Consider the following 23,636-nt stretch of genomic DNA (forward strand, 5'->3'; position numbering starts at 1 on the left):
TAATTCCCGGAGGACTTGCCCATGACCGAAAAGCGTAGCTAAAAAGATAGCAGATTTTGAGCTTTGCTGACGCCAGTTGGTTCCTTTTGCTCATTGTAGTTAACACTGACATACCGCGATACAAGGTGAAAAACTGTGTCCATCTCCCTCCTGGATTTGATGAAAATATTTTTGTTTTCGGTGTATATTTTAATTATTTTTTCGTATTTCATTTTTATTTCCTTTTTTCTTCTCTTCAAAAAAATTGAACGAAGAAGTGGCTTCTTGCTCAACCTGTAATGGTGTGAGGAGAGTAATTTTTCTAATTTAGCATTCAGGTAAGCTGTTTTTATAATAATTTCGGGATAATTTTCTTTGGGCTACATATTTATAAACTGACTAGTCTGACTACCAAAGCTTCTGAACCATTAAATCCATCAAAACTTATGGTATATACAGCAAATATATTGTCGTATTTTCGACCTTTGGTACATGAGCTAATTACAGTGCAATGTAAGTTATGCAACTTTTTGTTCAGGTACACATAATTTCATTTTTATGGCATTGGAGTGGATGACACCTCGTTTGAGAAGAATGACTATGCTAAAACTTTATTATTTTCACTTGACTTGAATGGGCAAAAAATTGTGGGAATCAAATTCTTGGCAGTGTAAATCTTTTGAGTTTGGCCTATGTTGTTTTTATGATATATATAGCAAACATCTATGAAATAGGATTTGTGAGGTGTTGTGTGCAGGCAGTAAATTACTTAAATTTAATATGCCAATATGTAAACCATTCCCCCAGTGATTCTGTTAGTCTATTGATCCCATCCCATCATCAATTAACATGATCTGACTGACAAAGGTGCTGATTGGGTGCTGCTGATACAAAGTAATAAGATTTTTATGGCAGTGTAAAATTTCAACCTCTGATAGTGGCTGTTAAAGCCTAGTTAATATATTATATTTTTTGCCAATTCATCAATTATCATGGCTTACAATTGATTTTTTAGCTGCTTGCACCTTGTGAATAAATCTCAATCAGTGGCTTGTCATGCAAATTGCCGGAACATTGAACTGAGATGAATACAGCACATTATACACATTGTTATGCATGTGCATTGTTATTCTTATTGTTATTCTTAATTACCATGTTAACTGATTTTGTTGTTGGCTTGTGTTTTTATACCAATTGTTATATTTATTGAAGAAATAAATAAAAACATGCATTGACTGAGCAGTGTGTCTTCAATCTCCAGCCACTTTAATAATTTTCTGTTTATGGTATCAACCTCCATGAGGGCCATATTTATTTGTTAGGCTAATCAGGAATAAGGAGCCTATGGAGGGATGAATATTACTCATTACAATGACCAGGGGTCCATGGATGCAATTAAACAATACTGAAAACTTTTATAACCCATTGAGGTACAAGCTAGTGATTTTGCATTTTGCCTGAGCTTTGCCCTCTGTTTCTTTGAATTATGATTTATGCATAGGTATAAAGTCCTGAAGACATCATCACATACTGATTGCATACTTTCTGTAATTCTTTAGTTCATGGTTTAGAAAATCAAGTTGATGCCTATAAATTCCCAGTTGTCCTCAAAAAATCCTACAATAGCGCCAAAAATTGAATTCAAAGTTCAATAAGATGCCCGCTAGGCATTAAACTCGCATTGCAGATGATTGCCTAAACTTAGGCCGACCTAGTGGTAACAAGTCGTCTGATATCATAGTTAATAGAACTCTATGGTCTTATTTTTAGAAAAGAGCAATAATATTAAAACATTTTTGGATGATTTATTAAAAAAACATGAACTAGCCTGTAATATGAGGGATCTATGTGACAACGATTATTTTTAATTATATAGGTATATACACTAATATTACAGTACATATTTTTAGATGTACAGTATGGTACAATTCTACATCAAACGAAAATTCTGTTGTTGTCTGTGCATCCAAAATACAACAGTAATAGAATGGCACATTTTTTCTGAGCAACTACTAGTGCAGTTTTTTTTCAGAGAGTTACTCCACTGTACATTGTGGGTAGCCCATATTGTTATCAGCAGAATGTTTAGTCACAGTAGAATGGGAGAAGTTTTCTTGTGTTCAAGTGATATTGTAGTTGACAGTCCAAGCTCTAACATGTAGCATAGGCAGCATATAATTCCAATTGTACAACATGAATCAGTGTAATAGCTGCATTATAGTGGCTTGATTGTTACATAATCCACAGTTTATCATAATCCTCTAGCATCTGGTATCATAAAATCCAAATTGATGGACATTCACATTCAACCATTGTGAAAATAAGTGTTGACTATTTTATGATAGTGATTTGATTGCTGTAGTTTAGGTGGGGTAAATAATACCATATATGGTCACTGCATAACATGTTGGCCATAATGACACTAATAATAGTGCTTAGTCCTGTTGTAACAATTAAGGTACGTATCATTACCAGAAGTAAAGCAGGAATGTTTCATGGTTTGAATGAACAATGAATATAGCGCATCATAATTCTCGAGCATCCAGGCAGCAATTCATACAGTCTGATTATAGTACAGGTATACAAATAAGACTGTTTTATGATAGTGTTCTGATGGTTGTAACTTGTTTTAGCTCAGGTGATGTTGATATTTTCCATATGATCACTGCACCTGTTGCCATTTTGACACTGACCATGTTGTAGTAAGGTACCGGGTATTGATAGTTTGTGCACCAGACTGGACCATATTAAGCACAGTGGAACCAAAATGTTTACTTTGAATGGATAGGAAAACTGTTCATCATGACGTAGTTTCCAAGCAGCACCCATTTTTAACCGTCCGTAAAATTGTACATTTGAAATGGTGGAATGGTAGAAGATGCTCGGTTTGAATAGTATCCTTCATATTATGTGTTTTCTTTTGATGGGTGCTATATGGTAGTGTATATTTATTAATAACACTATTTTCTCTGTGAGTTCTGCAGCTAAGTTCTGCAGCTAGTAAACTTTTTGATTTGATGTTATCTGTAAAGACATGGAAAATGAGATTATAATTAGTATTATATTAAATGACAGTCAATTTATGAAACATGGTAATAGCGGACTCTGCCAGGCCATAAGTAATGACATGACATAATGCTAACCACACAGCATACTTACCATGTGTTGTCACTTGTCCCATGGGTCAGGCATGTCCATGTATGTGGGATCAGTCCTTTTCAGGACTGACACACATATGCACATGGTGCATTGTTTCTGGTCATGCAAATGTTTAGTTAACTTTATAGCCTGAGCTACTAGGTGAAGAGTATAAATATCAGTCAAATATGAGTCACCTTATAGTGATGATGGTTGCTAATTGTATACATGTTATGGCATTTTATTTCTATAATGGCATTAGATGACTATGATGGTCAAGGCAGGGGAAGTCTAAATATGGTAACATTTTGAAGTTTAATCATCTGTTTCACATTTTCCATTATATATGTCACAATAGCTATATTATAATTATATAGTATAATAGGATGTCATGTTTAGATAACTATAAGTTTGGCTCTCACAGCATCATGATCTGAATAATAACCACTAAGGACATCATTTTCAATTATTTCAATTGTTGTTGATCTGATATAAACATGATCTAATAAACTTCCAGAAGATACAAATGTTGGCTTTTGAATATAATTTAAAGAATCCATTATTAATTTAAGATGTTCAATTTGTTTATCATTGAGGTAGTTAATATTAAAATCACCAAGAACAATATCAACAGTAGTAGTTGTAAGTATGTATCTCAAACATTCTATGTATTGTGAGACATTACAGTTCTGTTTTTGATAGAGTAGAAGAATATTTTGTGTTCCATTGGGCATGTTGTTAACCAGTTCATATTTGATCTCTAACATGTACAGTATTTTGTGTACAGATTGCCATACTTGAATATTTATCAGTGACATGGTCTTGGCGGTACAGTTTGAAGGGTCTCCCTTCAAAGTGTATCAATAATCTCATTGCCAGAGTCAGAGGAGAGCAATTGAGTTTCTGTTAAGGCTATAACATCACTAGCAGAAAGTCTTGGGTCACTTTAAATGTCAATGCAATGTTTTTTAAGAGATCTGATATTTAAAAGTGTTTTGGTGACACCATTACTATCATGTTGCAAAGTAGTGGTTGGATGACTAACAATACATTCTTTCCTTAATCTTTCATATTCTTCAAGAACCTTTGGGTTTGTTTTGACATGTTTGCTATCAATTTCTCCTAAAATATGCAGACCTTGTAACGAAGTTGCTCTGCTTAAGGCAATTTGTCCATAGTTAAATTATCTCTGTTTTACTAACTCCATGCTGACTACCACTTCATCAAGTGTTAGACCTTGAACTTTATGTACGGTACATGCCCAAGCTAGTGTCACAGGAAATTGTACTCTCTGTATTCCTGGGGATGATGGTTTACCTGGTCTTATTTTGATCTTGACCAAAACAGGCTCAATTGGGACAACTTGATGTTCTCTTGCCAACAGGTTGCTAGTAGTGTTCAGAAGATTTTTACCAGCATTTGGATCATAAATTAATGTAAAGAATGGTTGGTTTCTGGTTAGTTGGATTGACATCAACTTTAAACACAGTTCCCATTTGTCCATTGATAAGTCTATCTGCAATGTTAATATTGCTTGTCAACATCACTCTGGCACCTTCCTTGATGTGAATTACTAAATCAAGTCCACCTGTTTCAGAACGTTTCCTTGCAAGAACTTTATCAATATCTTGTTTCTTCACATTGGGTGGGAATTGGTCTTTAGCTTTTAGAACAAACAATGGTCCAGCAAGTTGTTTCTAATCTTATTGTGTTTGTCAACTGGTGAGTTCTCTGCCCAAATACGGAGTGCATGTGATGGGTAATAAGGGTCGTCTGGGGATACTGATCTTGATTGAATTACCTTTATATCATCTTCTGTCTGGTTAGCAGTTCTTACTCTGTTAAGAAGTTCAATAAATGCTTTATCATTTCTTTGTCTCATGATTTCTACGAGTTTTATCATTTGGAATACTCTCCATGGATGGCATAAATTATAAATATTATTTCTGTAAGTATCAAAAACAAACTTCTTACGTATTGGCGGTAGTTGACAAAGATCACCTACGACTATAATAGAGATTCCTGCAAATAACAGAGAACTTGGTGTACCAAATATATTGTTTAATCTCTGATGAATATTAAGCAACGTTGTGTTTCCTACCATAGAAATTTCATCTATAACAATAAGCTTTAACTCTGACAATGTTAACCTTAATTGTGTCCTTTTTTGGTCAGACAATGGTGGTACAATATCACCAGCTTCTTTAGGAATAGCAAGACCAGTATTAATTGTTGTTCCATCAATATTTATTGCAGCTACTCCAGTGGTGCCATTAGAATACAGTTGGTAACTCAGGGTTAACAGGAGGGTGTCTGAACGTCTTAACTGCTGTATGTATATTGTTTTAATGACATGACTTTTTCCGGCACCACCACCTCCAGTCAAGAACAGATAGATTGGATCTATGTCAATTGGTTTTAGACTGTTTAAGTTCTTCATTTTGTTGCGACACCATTTGAGGAATGTATCATATGCAAGACGTTGTTGTTTGTTTAGTGATCTGATATTTTGACGTAATAGATCATCAGAGATTTCTGTTGGTTGGTGATAAGTTGCAATAGCTCCAGGTGTGGATTCATTATTACATTGTGCTGGTCAAGATGTGATGGTAACTGTTCATTGAACAATTCATCTTGGTTTACATCATCTGGCATCTGATCTTGTACATCTGCATTTTCCTGATCATTAAGTGCATCAAATGATTGACCAAGGTTGCCTTGGTTAGCTTTAAGTATGTCAAATGCTTCGCTAATGGCATCTGCATCAGGTTCAAATATTGATCTGTTCAGTTGTACAATTTTTTGAACATCTGCTTCATAAAATTTGGATGTATATGTTTGGTTAGAAGCCAACAAATTATTTTCATGTCGCCATGGGTAATATAGCGTAAGTAGGTGGTGGAAATATAATTCTGGTTGTTTCTTTTTATTTGGTGTATGGCATCTTAACACAGCTTTTACTTTTCGACATTTCATGTACTCATTTTTGTTAAGCAATTTGATTGTTTTTGGTAGAGCTTGTACTCTATTGCTGATTGTACTTTGGTTTTCAATTATGTCATCTGTTAAGACATCTGGCTGGCCATCTTGTGTTTCACAGTCTAGTTTATAATCTTTGTAATAGTATGCTGCAAATTCTGCAAGGCACATGCTATCAACTAGAGCTATAGATGTTGGTCTAATGACATAACGTTCAACAATATTTGACTTAAATGTATCTGTACTATCATCATCTAGATCATCAAGTTCTTCCTGAGTTTTAGTCATCCGGATCCTCTGTTCTGGGAGATTTGTGTTAACAAATACTGTTCTTGGAAATATTTTCCTCAACCAAAGTTCAGGCATTGCTCGGTAAACACATTCTTGTGAGCTCACTTCTCTGGTGGATAGAAAGGCAGCACCAACTTTTTTCAAGCCTTCTCTAATGCTCATATTGGCAGCTTTTGCCTCTTTTGCTGCATTCATAATAGCTTGTGAACATCAGTTCATCTTTAGTAAAGTACGAGCATACATATGTTATACATTTATAATGATTGAATACAGGTTGCAAGTCGACATTTGCTGCAAAGCCCTTCATACCAGCAACAAAATTAAAACAGCTATCTACAGGTCTTTTAAAATGTAGCTCAAAGTCTGAATCAGGGGAAATAGATAATGCCCAGTAATATTGCTCTTCAGTGATATCCAAAGACTTTAAAATATCTGAGTCACTTACTGAGGCATCATAAGTTGTTTTGGATGGGTTAAGTTCATCAATTTTTTGTTTGACTGGACTTAAGATTTGCATTCGTCTTTCAAGCAGGTTAGTTTTCGCTTGTTCATCTAATTCATCACTCAGAGGTTCTGCTACAATTGTTCTGTTTGTGAAGAATTGCCCAAAATTAAATCTGCAACTAACATTTTTGTATTTTCTGCAAGTTTTGGAGTGATTGTGTTTTTGATATGTCTTGACTAACTCAAGTAACTCTGGTTTTATGTTTTCATCTGGAAGGTTGGCATGTACATGATTATCAATGAATTGTATATAAGCCTCCTTGCTATCAGAGGTTAACTTAGGGCAATCAGAGGTCCAGATTAAAGCATGTAAATGAGGTGATCCTCTCATTTGGAACTCAATACGAAGTGCATAGCAGATTATTTTGCCAATCGAGTTACTTGCACGAAGTAAAACTTCAGTGAAAAAAGTTTCAACTCTGTGTTGAAAATGTTTTGCAACAACAACAGGATTAAGATTCAACATTGAACATCTATCGTTGTGATCTCAATTTTTTCATCTGTGATGTCATTACCTTGTGTTTTAGCAATAATTTTAAATAATTCTGTCCATCTAAGATCAGCACATGACAATGTCATAAACCATGTTGGGATGCCTAATTGTTTCACCATTGCTACTACTTCATACATAAATTTTTGCCAATATGGTGGTGTACCTGGAATCTGTCTTAAAAATAAATATGCTTGGTCTTGACAAATCAGCCCTTTTAATTTATTTACGTTTGATTTTATTTCAGATGCAGTGACAGGTTGTTCTTGTATTTTTTTCATGGCTATGTTAATACTGTCAGATACTTTCTTTTGTTCTGTTATAAACTGGGCAAAGAAAAGGTATTCCGGGTTGGTGCAAATCTTCCACTATAATGTAAAAGTCTAGCATTGAAGTATTTTACGGGTGACAACTTAATTGTCCGTTCATGTGTAAAACCAAATCTACCATTTGGAAACAATACAGGAAATGCAAGCTCTTCACAATTTTTATCCATCATTAATGAAACGGGGTGTTTGTTTTCACCAGGTGCAATGTTATACACTTCATTGCCTAATGATTACTATTTTGTGTTCTTGCAATTGGGTAATCTGGTAACACAGATTGTAAACAGGTCTCATTAGGTGCTTGGCGATACTCATTTAATAGGTCATCCTGTTCTTCAATATCATCATGATCATTTGGATCTGAGACAACATCATGTGGCCTGTTATCTGACAGATTATTTTTGTTTGTTGTAAGATCACCATGGCATTGCTGCTGCTGAAGACTTGTCAAATTATCTCCAAGATTACTAATATCAATTGTTATGTTATGATACAATGGGTTGTGTATTTTAAGCCAGTTTAAGGCATTTAAAACAAACTGAGGGCGTACTGCCTGGAAATAAACATGACCCCTAAATTCGAGCTTCCTTTTGAGCTTCAGCATAATGATACCAGATCTTTCTGGTGGACGAGGTAGAATTTTACAGGACTGGTCACATTCAACAGGCACATTACATATTGCTCCTTTAACTTTTTTTCTGCTGTCCTTTTGGCATCACAAAATTTTTTTGAAAAACTATTCTTTGTGCTGTAAGAATCTGCTCGAGCTTTTCTAAGCAAAGCAATTCATTTGGTACATCGTCAACATACATGTCATTACGTACTGCTTAACATGGTATTTTGCCTTTAAGACTTTTGAGTGGCATGTTTTGCAAATGTATTGTTTTTGATCAAATGATTTAACATTGGTGAATAAATTTGCCATACTATTGTCATATGTAGATTTTTGCAATAAAATAACTGATTTCCTATACAGTAATTGCTGACAAACTGAACATACAAAAAATGGACCATCTTTTATTTTTGACTTAAATGTTGATATGCAATTACCTAAGCTAGATTGCTTGGACCTGCAGTTTTCAGATTTCTTCTTCAATAGTTCATCTTTTTTGCAGGGATCCATGGAATGATATCTGTTCACAAGCTTTTGAAGGAGAACATTCTTTTTTACAGGATCCATTGAGCTATATTTCTTAGCACATGTTTGGAGGAGGACATTCTTTTTTACAGGATCCATTGAGCTATATTTCTCAGCACATGTTTGGAGGAGAACATTCTTTTTTACAGGATCCGTTGAGCTATATTTCTCAGCACGTGTTTAAATTATTATTATTATTATTATTATTATTATTATTATTATTACAAGTTTATATAGCGCTTATAACACATAGATCTAAGCACTTTACAATAGTCAGTCTAAAAATTTACAATAAAAATATGACAAACTAAAATTATTTATATACATCTATAAATCATAAGCTATTTTAAACATGTGAGTCTTGAGTTCACTCTTAAATTCAGAAAAATCTGTGCATGCTCTGATAGAGGCAGGTAGTTTATTCCATAACCTAGGACTACTTGCATGAAAGGCTCTACCGCCATAGCTGTTAACATTAAATCTTGGTTCATTAAGTAAATTAGCTTTAGAGGATCTAAGGCATCTAGAAGGTTTGTAATGGCTGATCATCTCTGCAATGTATTGCGGAGCAAGTCCATTTAACGCTTTAAATGTCAATAAAATTATCTTATAAATAATCCGTTGCTCAACTGGCAGCCAGTGCAGTTGTATTAAAATAGGTGTAATGCGATTATACTTGTAAGATCCGGTTAACAGTCGTGCTGCTGAATTTAGAACGCGTTGTAACTTTCCAATCTGATCTTTAGGCAGACCATACAGCAGTGCATTCCCATTATCTAGTTTAATAGTCACAAAAGCGTGAATAAGCTGTTCGGTAGTATGGAAAGACAGGTATCTTCTAGCACGAGAGATGTTCCGTAGGTGATAAAATGCTGACTTACATATCCATTAATATGTATAGACATTGTAAGAAATTTATCAAATGTAACACCAATGTTACGAGCGTGGGTTGTTGGGATAATGATATCAGGGCCCACAGTCAACGCAGGGAATGTAGGCTCAGCCCGAAATTTGGAACTCAAAATAAGTAGTTCCGTCTTATCAGTGTTAAGCTTTAATTTATTCTCTGACATCCAGTTCATGATATCCACGAGGCAGGTTTCCACGCGCGATTTGACTTGCTCAAGGTCATTCTGATCTTTATAATTAAACGAGACATAGATTTGAATGTCATCAGCATATAAATGAAATTTCATGCCATGAGATCGTAAAATGTCTCCTATCGGTGAAGTATAGATCAGATATAGGATAGGACCTAAAACTGATCCCTGGGGGACACCGCAGAACACATCGTAACTGTCTGAGGTAGCGTCATTAACATAGACAGTCTGGGAACGACCAGATAGATATGACTTAAACCAGTTTAATGCTTCACCCTTGATACCAAATTTAGTAAACATTCGTTGAAGCAAGATCGCGTGATCCACCGTGTCGAACGCAGCCGATAGATCCAATAGTAGCAGAATGACACCCGAGTTTCCGTCTATCTCACGTAAAATGTCACTCTGTACACGAATGAGTGCAGTTTCACAACTATGGAATTGCTTGTAGGCAGATTGATATAATTCTTCAAAGCCATTGCTACGAAGATAATGTAGTAGACGTAAAGCAACCACTTTTTCAATCATTTTCGAGACAAACTTTAAGTTCGAAATCGGACGAAAATTGGAATATTCTTCGTAATCCGTGGCAGACTTTTTGAGAGTAGGGTACAGAGCGGCCTTCTTAAAAGACGATGGAACATGGCTAGTTTCCAAAGATGAATTAACAATATCCATGAGAATAGGTAAAATCGCATCAATGTTGGAAGAGAGTACCTTTGCTGGTATGGGATCTAGCAGACAGGATTTAAGTTTAGTTTTTTTTCAGAATTTCAGATAGCTCCTCAATTGTTGTGTTGGTGAACTTGTCCAAATAGCAACTTAGCTTTGGATTATCCAGCCGCGAAAAAGACAAGGTGTTCCTTGACGATAGAATTTGCAATCCTTGCTTGATCTTGGAAATTTTATCATCAAAGAAATGTGCAAACTGGTTTGCTAACCTTGTGGAAGAACCAGAGGCAGGATATAGCTTTTCGGGTTTCCTATGAAGAAGTCGATCAACAATTTGAAAAAGTCGTCTGCTATCAGTACCAGCATCCTGGACAAGTGATGAATAATATTCCATTTTTGCTTCACTAATTGTGTTCTTTACCCGAATACACTGGTCAACATACGCCTGTCTATCGACTTCTAGGCCACTTTTACGCCATCTTCGTTCCTTGCATCGCCGTACTGTTTTCTGATCTCTAATATCTTCATTATACCATGGGGCCATCGGTCGGATCGTTATGGTCTTTTTACGAAGTGGAGCATGGCTCTCCAGCAACGCTGATAATACCAAATCATATTGGTCACAACGTTCCTCAAGAGTAGATGCAGGTCTTGTATATAACTCCGAACTAAGAACGCTTTGACGAAACTTAGCTGTGTCGATGTCTCCCAGCTTTCGATACGAAATATCCGACTTCATGTTACGAGGTTTAGCCAGCTCTACATTACAGTGCAGCGCAAAATGATCAGAAATAACAGCATCAAATACTTTAAGATTGTTAATGACAGTTTCACCTTTCCTGGTAATAATAAGATCAAGTGTATGACCACTATTGTGTGTGGGGACATTCACATGTTGCTCAAGATTAAAAATCTGCAGAAGCTCCAAAAACTTGAGAGCATTGGACGACTTTCCTTCGTCTACATGACAATTAAAATCTCCTACCATTATAAGTTTTCCAGAAGCTAGAGAAATATGCTCCAGTAACGTTGTAAATTCTTCAAGAAATGCAGAATATGTCAGTTTGTTTATAGATGATATAGGAGGACGGTAAATAACAACAATTCTGAAAGTAGACGAGTTTGCATTTAACAATAATTCCATCAATTCAAACGACTGGAAAGATCGTGATTTCAACTTCTTAATCTTGAGGTTTTGTTTGAAAAGTAAACCAGTACCGCCCCCACGAGCATACTCCCTTGGGCAATGAATAAATTTGTAACCTTTTGGGCAAATATCACGCGTGATATAATCGCTGGTTTCACCCGCTTTTAACCATGTTTCAGTGATAGCCAAAATGTCAACCTGCCTCTCAACAACATAATCCTTGATCAATAAGGACTTATTGTTGATTGACCTGGCATTAAGAACAGACAGGTGAAGTTTATTGGTATTCCGAGTCTGTGTCCGAGTCTTGTCTTCAAAACAAGACGTAGAAATGTTAATTTTGATCAGATTTCTAGGTCTTACATGACGATAGTTGCGAGCGCTTGTTCTATTAGTAACACGAACTGGTATATTCACACATATGTTAGGTACATTCAGAGCAACATTAAAAGGTTTAAAACCTGAACCTGAACTCAGCATTTCCATAGAATAATTTACATTCTGTTGAGCAGTGTGGGCATCGTAGCATGACCGAGGTGTATTTGGAAAAGAAGGCAAACTTTGCCGATGAATAGACTCATAAGAAGGTCCAGGGTTACGGGATATATCAACATATATCGTTAGATCCATAACAAACAAACTGGCTGGTAGAGATAAACAGACTTTGCCATGCTTGGTACTTTTATAAATGGGAAGCGACACTCCACATTTAGGTGGCAGCGACTTACGCTTGAAACCAACTTGTGCCTGAATAAATTGTAGATAACTCCAAGCAGGATAACCATCGTAGAGCAATCCATCAATATCTCGCTGAGGAAACTGTTTAAAAGCATTTCCCTTGCAATTTGATTGAGTATTGAGCAGGGACAAAATTAAATAACCAAAAAATATAAAGACGACCCGTTGTTGACCAGCAGCCGCCATGATGGAACGAGATGGATCCAGCCTTACTTCGAGCAGGTGCTTGCTTGTGAAACAAACTTTGTGATCTGTTACAATCATGTTGACATACCTTTGTTTGGTTTTCACATAGCGAGAGAAATTAAAGCAAGAGGCCAACTTAGTTTACCATTGAAGGTCAATATTTATTATCTTATTACCCTGGCGTATTTTCAATGTGGTAAGATTGAGAAAGCACAAGAACATTCTTTTCTACAGGATCCATTGAACTATATCTCATTGCAAATTTTTGATGGAGAACATTCTTTTTTACATCACTCATTGATTTGTATTTTTCAGCATTTGTATCAAGAAGGGCTTTCTTCTTTAAAGGATCAATGGATTTATAAGTTTCTTTCTGTTTCTCCAAACAATGTTTTTTTTCTGCAGGATCCAAATTTGTATAATCAGTTTTACGTTTTTCTGACATTGTTCTTTTCTGTGCAGAGGATTTATGTTTTCCTACTACTTTCTGCCTTTCTAAATTTGAGAACTTGTGCAAACATAATAAAAATTGAGCATCATATGACACATTTTGACATTTAACTTTACTAGAAAATTTGTAGAGTTTATCAATTAAACAATTTGGCGTGTCACAAATTTCAAATCCAATTTTCCTTAGCATATCATTGTATGCAATAAAATAGTGTTCTGTACCACATTTTTATGGTTGAAAATGCAAGCTAAACAGAAATCAGAAAACCACACTAAAAATCCAGTGTTGTTTGCAGTATGTTGTGAGATTAACTTCACAGGTACAGGTTTATTTGGAACAGATAAAATACCCTGTTGTCTTGTTGTGTATACTATGTCAACCTCAGCATCAAGAATAAACAATCTTTGTGGGAAGTCTTCCAGATATGTAATCTTATTTTCAATGTTCAGGGATTTGTAAAATAAGATAGCATTTTCTGCAATAGCATCTCTTGTGGAATCATCCCAGTATGTTGATGATTTAATTGTAGAAAAACAAATAGAGTAAATGTATATTGCACACAATTCTGAGAATGTGATTATGTCAGTTTCTTCATGTGATGTGTCAACCAATTCACCTGATTCTGTATGGTCATTTATGCTATTTGTTGGTTGTTCATTTCCAATAACAATTTTAACTCCTTTCAATTCAAACAAAACATCACGATTGTAACAGGTTTTAAAATATTCAGCCAATCGATCGACAGATGATACTTCTAACAATACACATGTTCCATGTGGTTGAGGCATACCGAAGGAATCTCTTGCATGTGAATCAAATACTTTTAGTGAGCCATTTGGCATCAAATAAACTGACACTGTATTGCATCCAATTGTAACAAGGAATGAATCATAATTTTGTTGCAACAAATTTTGAATAGCACACGAAAAAGGCACAACATAAGGATTGTCATCATCAATAGTTTGTGCATGGAGTCCACCAGTGTAACTTTCACTAAACTGAAGATGGTAATTTGTATCAAATACCGTTACCATGTTAGGTAATTCAGTTAACAATAAAAATGTTTGTCTAGATAAGCTGGATAATGCAGAATAGAGTTTATTACCAATATCCATAATTACTATAGGATCGTCTGGACAAGTTATTGCTGTTTCAGTGTACTTATAGATCAAAGCACATAAACTCATAGCTACACATTGTGTGCCTGCATTGGGGCCAAATACTGCAACATTCTCTTGACTGTAAGGTGCATGGATAGTCTTACTAGGTTCAACAAATACAGGGCCAGGATTCGTTTCAATATCTCCACTAAGATTAAATTTGCAACAATTTGATAGGTGGTTCACACTTTTGTGTGTTTTACATAACTTACGCTTCTTGTTATTCTTACAAAACTTACATGGTTTTAAGCGATTTGGTTTCGGTGTGAGATTCGAGGGACGACTACCATAATTATATTTAATTTTAAAAATATATTTATAGCATACCTTACTTGATCATTTAGCAATCTTTGACGTTCACGACTCGATGCTTTAAATAAACGAAAGATACAAGAAGACCTAGGTACATTTTTTCTGATGTGTCTTCGAATCGACTTTCTTAACTCTCGACTTTTCTTCAACAAACGACCTATTTTCTTAGCTGGAATTCTACTAGGTTTCCGATCACGTGATCTAACATGGCGCTTGGCCTCGTGCTTTATTTCCACTGAGTAAACATAAGACATTTCCTCCCATTTTTTATGTAGAAATCTAGCATAACGTGATCTCAACTATTGTCTACTAAGTATAGAAGTATTTACATCTTCAATATTTACTGACAACTCTAATTCAGTTGGGTCAATAAGTCTTTTGTTTGAACTTTCAGTTTCACAATGACAATAACAGCCACATGACTTACGCAAGACACAGATAAGAGACATAACGTATTTTATTATATAAATTATTTGATCAGCAATGTATAAATATCGATTCATACCAGTGATGTACACAGATACTGCATCTATATCATAATCAAAATCATAATATCAAAATCATATAAAACATTATTCATACACTATGACTATGTTCATGATACATTATTTCCTCGGATTCAGCTCTTGCACGAAGAAGGGTTGTATAGTTACCCGACATGTCTTCACTCTTGTTCAGATATTTGCAGCATTTCATTGTTTTGCTTTCAAGTGATGTTGCTGAGAACTCGTGAGATTCAGATTGCATTGATATTGTATTCAGTTTGATATTCAGTTTGATATTCAGTTTGATATTCAGTTTCATGATATTCAGAGAGCAACAGTCACAGGCCCCGTTTCGAAAATGCTCGACATCTTTTAGTGTAGGGCCACTGCGCTCGGCGTGTGTAATTGTATGTAAGGTGAGCATTAAGATAAATATGGTACTTGGAAGCCACATTTCTAAATCTCTTGAATCTTGACAATTGCTCACCAGAAAACGATGAATATTACTAGAAATACATGCATGCAGTAACCCCTCGCCGGTTCTTAATGCGACAACATAATTTCCAAAAATCGGTGAAAAATAAATTTAATTAAAAATATATATAAATACAAACTATTTTACAAATTCACAATAATACAAAATTTACAGAATAATAAAAATAACAATTTACATATTAATTTAAAACAATTTAAAAATTTAATCAACAATAGCCCCGTTTACATTACAGTCAATTTATCGGCACGGCACGGCTAAAATTGGTACCCGTGCCCAATTTTAATAGGGAGCTTTAGCAGTGACTACGAGTACGACTACGAGTACGAGATTTGTCATTCTCGCGCGTTGTTTGCTTACGCCATCAGCCAAAACTCGTAGTCGTTGGGCTTTTGAGTACGAGTTTTTTGATAAATTTCGTACTCAAAAGCCCAACGACTATGAGTTTTGACTGATGGCGTAAGCAAACAACGCGCGAGAATGATGAATCTCGTACTTGTAGTCGTACTCGTAGTCACTGCTAAAGCTCCCTATTAGTGTTCAGGCTACGAAAGCAAAGGCCGAGCACAGATGAAATGGGCACCCATTTTAGCCGTGCCGTGCCATTAATAAATCGAGTGTAGTGTAAACGGGACTAATATAACGTGAGAACAACACGAGGCTACGTTGACATACAGTGATTTATGAGCGGCTAGTTGAAAACAATATTGTCTCGTCTTTAATGTACTGATAGCTCATTGTTTTTTTAAATCTTATTCAACATTTGTATACCGGGCAAGATGTTCAACGGGGAGATTTTAATTAGACTGTATGTCAACATAGCCTAATCTGCACATTTGAGAAGTTCAAGCAAATCAAGCATTGAACTTCTCAAACGTGCAGTTTGTAAACTGCATGGTGGGTTTTATTGCCCCAGTTTTTTGTGCCCCCTGTCGCTGCGGACACACGACTTTCGTGTGGCCTCTTTGGCCACATAACCAACAAACAGCCCCTATAAATAAAAAATGTTATTACATAGCTTTGAATTAACTGTGAATTGGTGATAGAACTGCAGAATAATTACTCGGGTCACCAGTTGGAGAAAGAAATAGCCTAAAACATTATTGTCATATATTGCGATGGGCAGCGGCTATACTACCATCTACTATCTAAGAATAGCCTTGAAGCCATGATTATATTGTTTGTGAACCAGTGACGTAACCACTGACTATACATTACGTGACAAATCATAAGGTACTGTATACATACGTGCGTCGCATGTCGCCGCTCGGTGGCCACGAAGGCCACATTTGTAACACCGCCCTAATATCAAGAAATGATATCAAGAAATAATTGGTTTGCAGGCTACCAAAAATCTTGAGTTAACTGCATGACCATTATCAATTAAACTTTACTAACCTCTCATTTGTCCATGCAACACTAAAAAAACAAAATGTCATATTGAGCATCCTGACAATGCAATATTTGTTGAGTAGCATCTAATGGGAAAAACCGGAAACAATTGTTGTGGATATAATGAATCATACAGTACCTATGCCTCTTCCCCCGAACCGCCCAGGGCATGGGTCATTATCTGAAATAAATAAATAAAACAAACTTCGTTGACATATGCCATAAATCCATGTAATGATAGGAGGCAACCTTTTTAATTTTAGAGTTTTAAATTGAAGACAAAAAACTTGAACATGCATCATCATCACTTAATACATAAAATTAGTAATATAGAACAAAGTAGCTGATACATATATACTGTCAAGGTTTGCATTAACTTGAAAGGCTTGAGAGTTGAAAATATAAGTTAGTTCATTTCAATATATATTAAGATGCAATTGCTCTACTATACCTTTCTAATCATAAAATGTTAAACAATATAGGCAGTATATACAAAATTTCAAAGAACATATCATTTTTGTGCATATTCAATCAGCATACCAGGCCTTTCTTGAGGTGCATGACCATTGTCAATTGAACTTTACTAACCTCTAACTTGTCCATGTAACACTAAAAAGACAAAATGTCATATTGAGCATCCTTATAATGCGATATTTTTTGAGTAGCATCCAATGACCAAAACTGGAAACAATTGTTGTGGATATAATGAATCATACAGTACCTCTGCCTGCCCCCCGAAACCGCCCAGGGCGTGGGTCATGATCTAAAATAAAAGAATAAAACAAATTTGGTGACATATTGCATAAATCCATGTAATGATAGGAGGCAACCTTTTTAATTTTAGAGTTTTAAATTGTTGACAAAAAACTTGACCATGCATCATCATCACTAATTAATACATAAACTAAATAATATTGAACAAAGTAGCTGATATATACCATCAAAATTTGCATTAACTTGCAAGGCTTGAGAATTGAAAATATAAGTTAGTTCATTTCAATATATATCATCATGCAATTACTTCACTATACATTTATAAATGTTAAACAATATAGGCAGTATATACAAAATTTCAAAGAACATATCATTTTTGTGCATATTCAATAAGCACATACCAGGCCTTTCTTGAGGTGGAGGATTCACTAGATTAAATGAGAGTATTTCAGTTGTGCAGGGAAAAGTATGCATCAATAAGTCACATCAATCATGAAACTTACTGGGTTGCTCAGCTGGCCCCTGGGCCAGGTCAGGGACTGCCTCAAGTATTTCTACAGTGAAAGAAAATTTGCATGTGTTATCCTTTTAGTGCTATGTGAAAAGACATACAAATTAACTAACTGTGACAAAAATAATATTTCAAATAGTTTTTTAATGTGCCTATATACATACCAAGTATGAGTTCATCCTCATTATTCTCCACTAAAGTAGTTGGTAAAGTAGATGTACATATTAATACAATAATTGCACTACCAACATCATGAAAAAAAGTGCTTTGTTGAAATAATTTTGCATCTTACTTCTTCGTCTCCTTTAGATCTTTAGTGTATATATAAATATGCCATCAACATAAAAAATATATTGAGCAAAAAAAGTATGTAAAAACAACAGCACCATATAGCGTACTCGAGGCAAGCTCAAAAATCATAATATACAAATATTAGTTTTGAAAAAATATATCTATTGTAATATAAACAAACTTACATGTTTTAGATTTTTTTCAAAACTTCTTTTAATCTAAAATATAAGAAAAAATATAATATTTTCATTATTTCCTAAAGGTAAAGCGCATCAGCCATCAGCGTTGCAAAAATCGACAAATTTATAAATGCGTTAAAAAAAGTTTTTGCAGTTTCTTCCAAAAATGTTTCTCCTCAAATTTGTAAATTAAAATGTCAACAAGCGAGAAGTGTAGTATAATTTATTGGGCGAACTTCGAAATGTTCAATATTTTATAAAGTTTTTTATTATGAATATGACTTACCCCAGTCCAAACAGTGACACAGAACAGGACGATATTTTCGCGCGCTTTTTGAAATTTATGATATACGTGGATTTTGCGTGTACTCTTTTTCAGTCACCAGGTAAATCGCGTAAACGCCTACACGCACGAATTATAAAGTAAAGAGTTTTGAACAGTGAAATGGTTGATTGTTTATATTGTATCTTACCTGATTGATGTTCTAATGTTTTTTAGTAAAACGAACAAACTTTAATAATGTAGATATCTGTACATGTCAACAGCCACCCTCAAAAACATAATACGTGAGATTATGTGTAGTAACAGGCAATGACACATGTTTACATGATAAATTGCCCTCCTCAAAGACACAATAGAGGAAATGTCTGTAACAATTTTTTAGCAAATTCATTTCCAAAATTGTGTCTAGTAACAGGCAAGTCTTTCCTTGAAAGCACATTGGTGCCCAGTATCATTGAACAATATATATGTAGCAACACAAACTTACAGCACAATCCATCCACCAGATTTTCAATGCTTATGCCTCTGCTCAGTCTTTTCTGCAAGCACACGAAGTCGTCGTTCTGCTTCTTGTCGCTTCTTCAAATTTTTATTCCTACTAATGACTTTCAGACGATCAAATGTCATAGGTTCAAACACAATATCATGAATTGATCTTACCCTGGATGTTGCCACAAATGTGCAGCCAGCAACTCTCTCCCCTTTACCTAAATCAACAACAGCCTTGGTTAGTGTCTGTCCTTGGGACTTGTGTATCGTCATTGCATACCTCAGCCGCAAGGGCAATTGTTGTCTTGACAAATACTTTCCATCCGCCATCCACTCAAACAGTCTTGGAGGCACAGGTATACACTTTGAACATTCTTGTAGAAATGCAGGGCCAGAATATGCCGGAAAATGAACCAGTACTGCAATCGGTAGATTTGGTGGACCCATATTCTCTGCAAACCAAAATTGCTCAATAGTTCCAAAAGAGCCATTGCAAAGACCAACTTCTGCCCAAAGGTTACATGTCAGCATCACTTCTGCTTTGGTTGACAAAAAGAGAACAGCTTCCAAACCACCTGCTTCATCAGAGGTTGCCGCACTTGCACCCCGACCAGAATGCCTTGCTTGAATTTTGACCAATGGTTGTCCAATCTCTAGCAACTTTTCATAATTATATTCAGCGACACTTTTTTTATCAAAGTACAGCTGAATAACATCACTAAATTGATCCATTGAAACATTAGGTCTGGAGTGCTGTATTAATAGTCTCCAGTCCATCTCGGTAACGTGTCCATCTCTCATTCTCTCATAGCGCCCTGAATGCAACTACTTCTGGGTCTTCACCAATCTGTCGCATGACCTGCTCTAAAATGACTACATAATCAAATGTCAAATACATACTGTGACCATGGTCACTGATTACGGATCCATTACCTGCAATGTACATTGGCCTATCGCCTACAGGAGGTAATTGGCCAAAATCCCCCATTAGGATAATCGACATGCCACCAAATGGGACATCCTCTTTTCTTGTACCTGCACGTAGTCTGTTGTCAAGCCATGAAAGCATCTTATGTCCAATCATTGACATTTCATCAATAATGAGAAACCTCTTACCTTCCAATCTTAGTTGCAATCTCTGTAAGGAATCACCCTGTAATTCTCTGTATTCCCGAATCGGAAGTTGAGCTGCGGAATGCAAAGTTTGACCACCAATACTGAATGCAGCAATTCCAGTGGTTGCTGTCACAATACATTGGTCTTGCAATACTTGCTTTAGGGCACTAATTAAATATGTCTTACCTGTGCCAGCAGTACCACTTACAATCATATGTAGCGGTTCACATTCATCATTAGCCATGGATGCAGTGATAATGTCAAATGCCAGCGCTGTTTGTCATTCAAGGTCCCTGGGTCAACCACCACTTGTTGGTCACCTGTGTGATACTGCATACCTTGCTCCTCTGCATCCCTTCTCTGTTTAGAAATCCATCCAGGAGATTCTCTCAACAAATCCCCAGGCACGCCTCTTGCTGCTTCGAACCAATCCACTGCTTCGTTATTTGCCATTTGATTTCCTGCATCCTCATAATGTTGGTTGAGTCTACATAACAACATCCAATCCTCAATTTGCTCTTCCTCATTAGGTTGATCCTGTTCGTCATCGCTTTCATCACTACTTTCATCAGTTCCATATGTTTCATCTGTCTGTGCAGCATGGACCATCTCTGTTTCAATAGAATACCCAAATACATTGTCTCTAGCAAAATCTGTCTGAAGAAATGAAGCATATGTGTTAATAAACATATCATCAGTTTCCTCCATATTGTCCCATGCATTTGATGACTTATCTTCCCATGGTTTAAACTTAATGAGTTGATACTTGCAGTATTTTCCAAAGGTAGGGCTGCCAGGATTGGCTGTAACCTTTGGAAATGTCCTGACAATATAAGGATTCACTCGTTTTGTCAACTCACCTCTGACTCTTGTGAACTGAGATGCATACTGCATCAAATTCAACTGAGATAACCCCCTATACCTACTCTCCACTTTTGTCCGCTCTCCATAATCTTGAAGAACAGAATTCTGAAGTACTTCCTCTTGTGGATTTTCTGCATCAAGGATCACTTTTCTACTGTTTTCTAAAGAAACAGTAACAAAACTATACGTACAGCCTACCAAAGGCAAACTGAGTAACATATGGGCAGTCTCCTGAGCAGCCATGTCTCGATCACCAGCAACTTGGATCATTGCTTTCTTGATTGCAGAAGACACTTGGTCATCATTCTGTAATGAAGATACAGACAACTTCAGTATGTCAGAAGCAGATTTTGATCGTGGTTCCCCTTTTGCTGCATACTTGGCCATATATCTTGCACATGCCTTTTCATCCACAATTACCTGTAAATCCACATTGGCCCGCCAATTCTCAAGCATGACCCTGTTGTGTGAATTCAGCCTCTCATCATTTCTCTTGGTTTGCAACTCTGAGTGTACAGATTTATTTTTCTTACCTCGTACCTCATAAATCAGCGCAGTTTCCTCTTGTAATGGTTTTGGGAACCCAAATCTGCACTCTGCAGGCAGGTCAACCCTCTTCTTTTTCAGGCAATACGCTGGACTGCATCTGGTGTGCCTCTCTACTGAATTTACTAACCTGTGATAATCAATCATGATTATCAACTGATGTGGCTTTCACCGCAGAAGGGTGTGGATCTGGTACTGTCCAGTTCTCATCAGGCAGATCATCATTAACTGTGGTCACAAGCCAGTCAACATAACTTTAAAAGGGATAAAAAGTAACAAATTGGTTAATACCTAATTTGTATATTTTTTCATATTTGCTGTTTACACTCCCAATTCCTTAACAATAGGAATTACCAATTCCTGAAGAAAATATACGGAATTTTGTTTTGTTTTGTGAATGTATGTGGAAGTTGTATTTTTAGACATTTGCAACATTGCAGCATTTGTATAGTATGCTAACCACTGATGCTAACTGTATACAGTGGCTAAAAGTCTGGAAAAAGTCTTATAATGTTCACAGCACACATTGGACACAATCTTTGCAATCTATATGCATGGTGAGTGTAATTTAAACATACCATTAATACTTGATGATTTAAACTTACCTAATTAGCTTTCTCTCCGCATCTTGACCCTCTCTGACAATATCCTGGCAAGAGAATTCAAAATCCAGGGGACATTTCATTTTCTTTCTCTTTCTCAAGCACTGCTTTACATGCACGTTTACGTAATAACCGAATATCTGGATCATTCTTTAATTTAGCACATCCATGAGCATGTATACTTCCTCTGGCCTGATATTCAAACCTATACCAAAACCATTCAGCATCCAAGACACCTTGAAGCCAATGTTTGATAAACTCCTGTAGCCTTTGCATGAAGAACCAATCTGTCAGGTGTGGATTGTCTATCACTGCTTGTGCTCTTGTTCTTGATGCACCCTCATTACTTTGCAACAGTCTTTGCAAGTCTGGCCAATGGCTCAGCTGCACTAAAAGTAAAAAAAGGTAGGGCAACCTTTTTGTTCAATCAGGGCCAAGTTCTTGAGTCTCTGATACCAATACTGATTTGTTCCTTGAATTTTTGAAACATAACGTTGCAAACGATTTACCATTTGATTTGCACCATCGAGTTTACCATTGTTTCAGCTCCTCCATAGTCATGTTTGCATCCGCTGGATGTTGCCGCAAGTAAATGTTAGCTTGTGACAACAACTGATGTCTCTGCTTCATATTCAGCCCAGTATGGGAACCGGGGAGAGAGGCAAACCTCCATTCAAACTTACCATTTGGCAGCCTCTCTGCAAACTTCATCAGGTGTTTGAATGCCTCTGCCAAACTTACCTCATGCTGCCTGACTCTGTTTGTTGGGTCACCTTTCCCATGGGAAATAGTGTTGGAAATGCCATGCTTGCCAAACCATCTGTTTTAAATTCATTAACAGCATTACCTTCTGTAGATGGCCAGTCCAAAGGGTCAACCTCATTCACTGCATCTTGATAGCTGCACCATCCTTTCTTTGTCTTTGCGCATAGGAATAAATGATGTACTGCCATTTCCTAAAACTAATACTTCAACTGTTGCATTAGCACTCATTTCAGGTTCTTGTGGGGGCCCTCATTTTCAACATGAACTAAAGTTCATTGTCATCAATAACATACCT

The 23,636-nt window shown here is 36.1% G+C and overlaps 1 protein-coding gene across 1 annotated transcript; it reads right to left on the minus strand.

Annotated features, from left to right (window-relative positions):
• Positions 1-20,774: 20,774 nt before the first annotated feature.
• On the minus strand, positions 20,775-22,121 carry LOC114535448. Its single transcript, XM_028556756.1, has 2 exons — positions 21,849-22,121; positions 20,775-21,734 (listed from the first exon to the last, which is right to left on the minus strand). Exons 1-2 carry the CDS (start codon positions 22,119-22,121, stop codon positions 20,775-20,777), a joined length of 1,233 nt encoding a protein of 410 aa, XP_028412557.1.
• Between the last annotated feature and the right edge of the window lie 1,515 nt (positions 22,122-23,636).

This window comes from Dendronephthya gigantea, unplaced genomic scaffold (assembly GCF_004324835.1).
Source record: "Dendronephthya gigantea isolate DGI-Jeju-01 unplaced genomic scaffold, DenGig_1.0 000118F, whole genome shotgun sequence".
Taxonomy (NCBI): Eukaryota; Metazoa; Cnidaria; class Anthozoa; order Malacalcyonacea; family Nephtheidae; genus Dendronephthya; species Dendronephthya gigantea.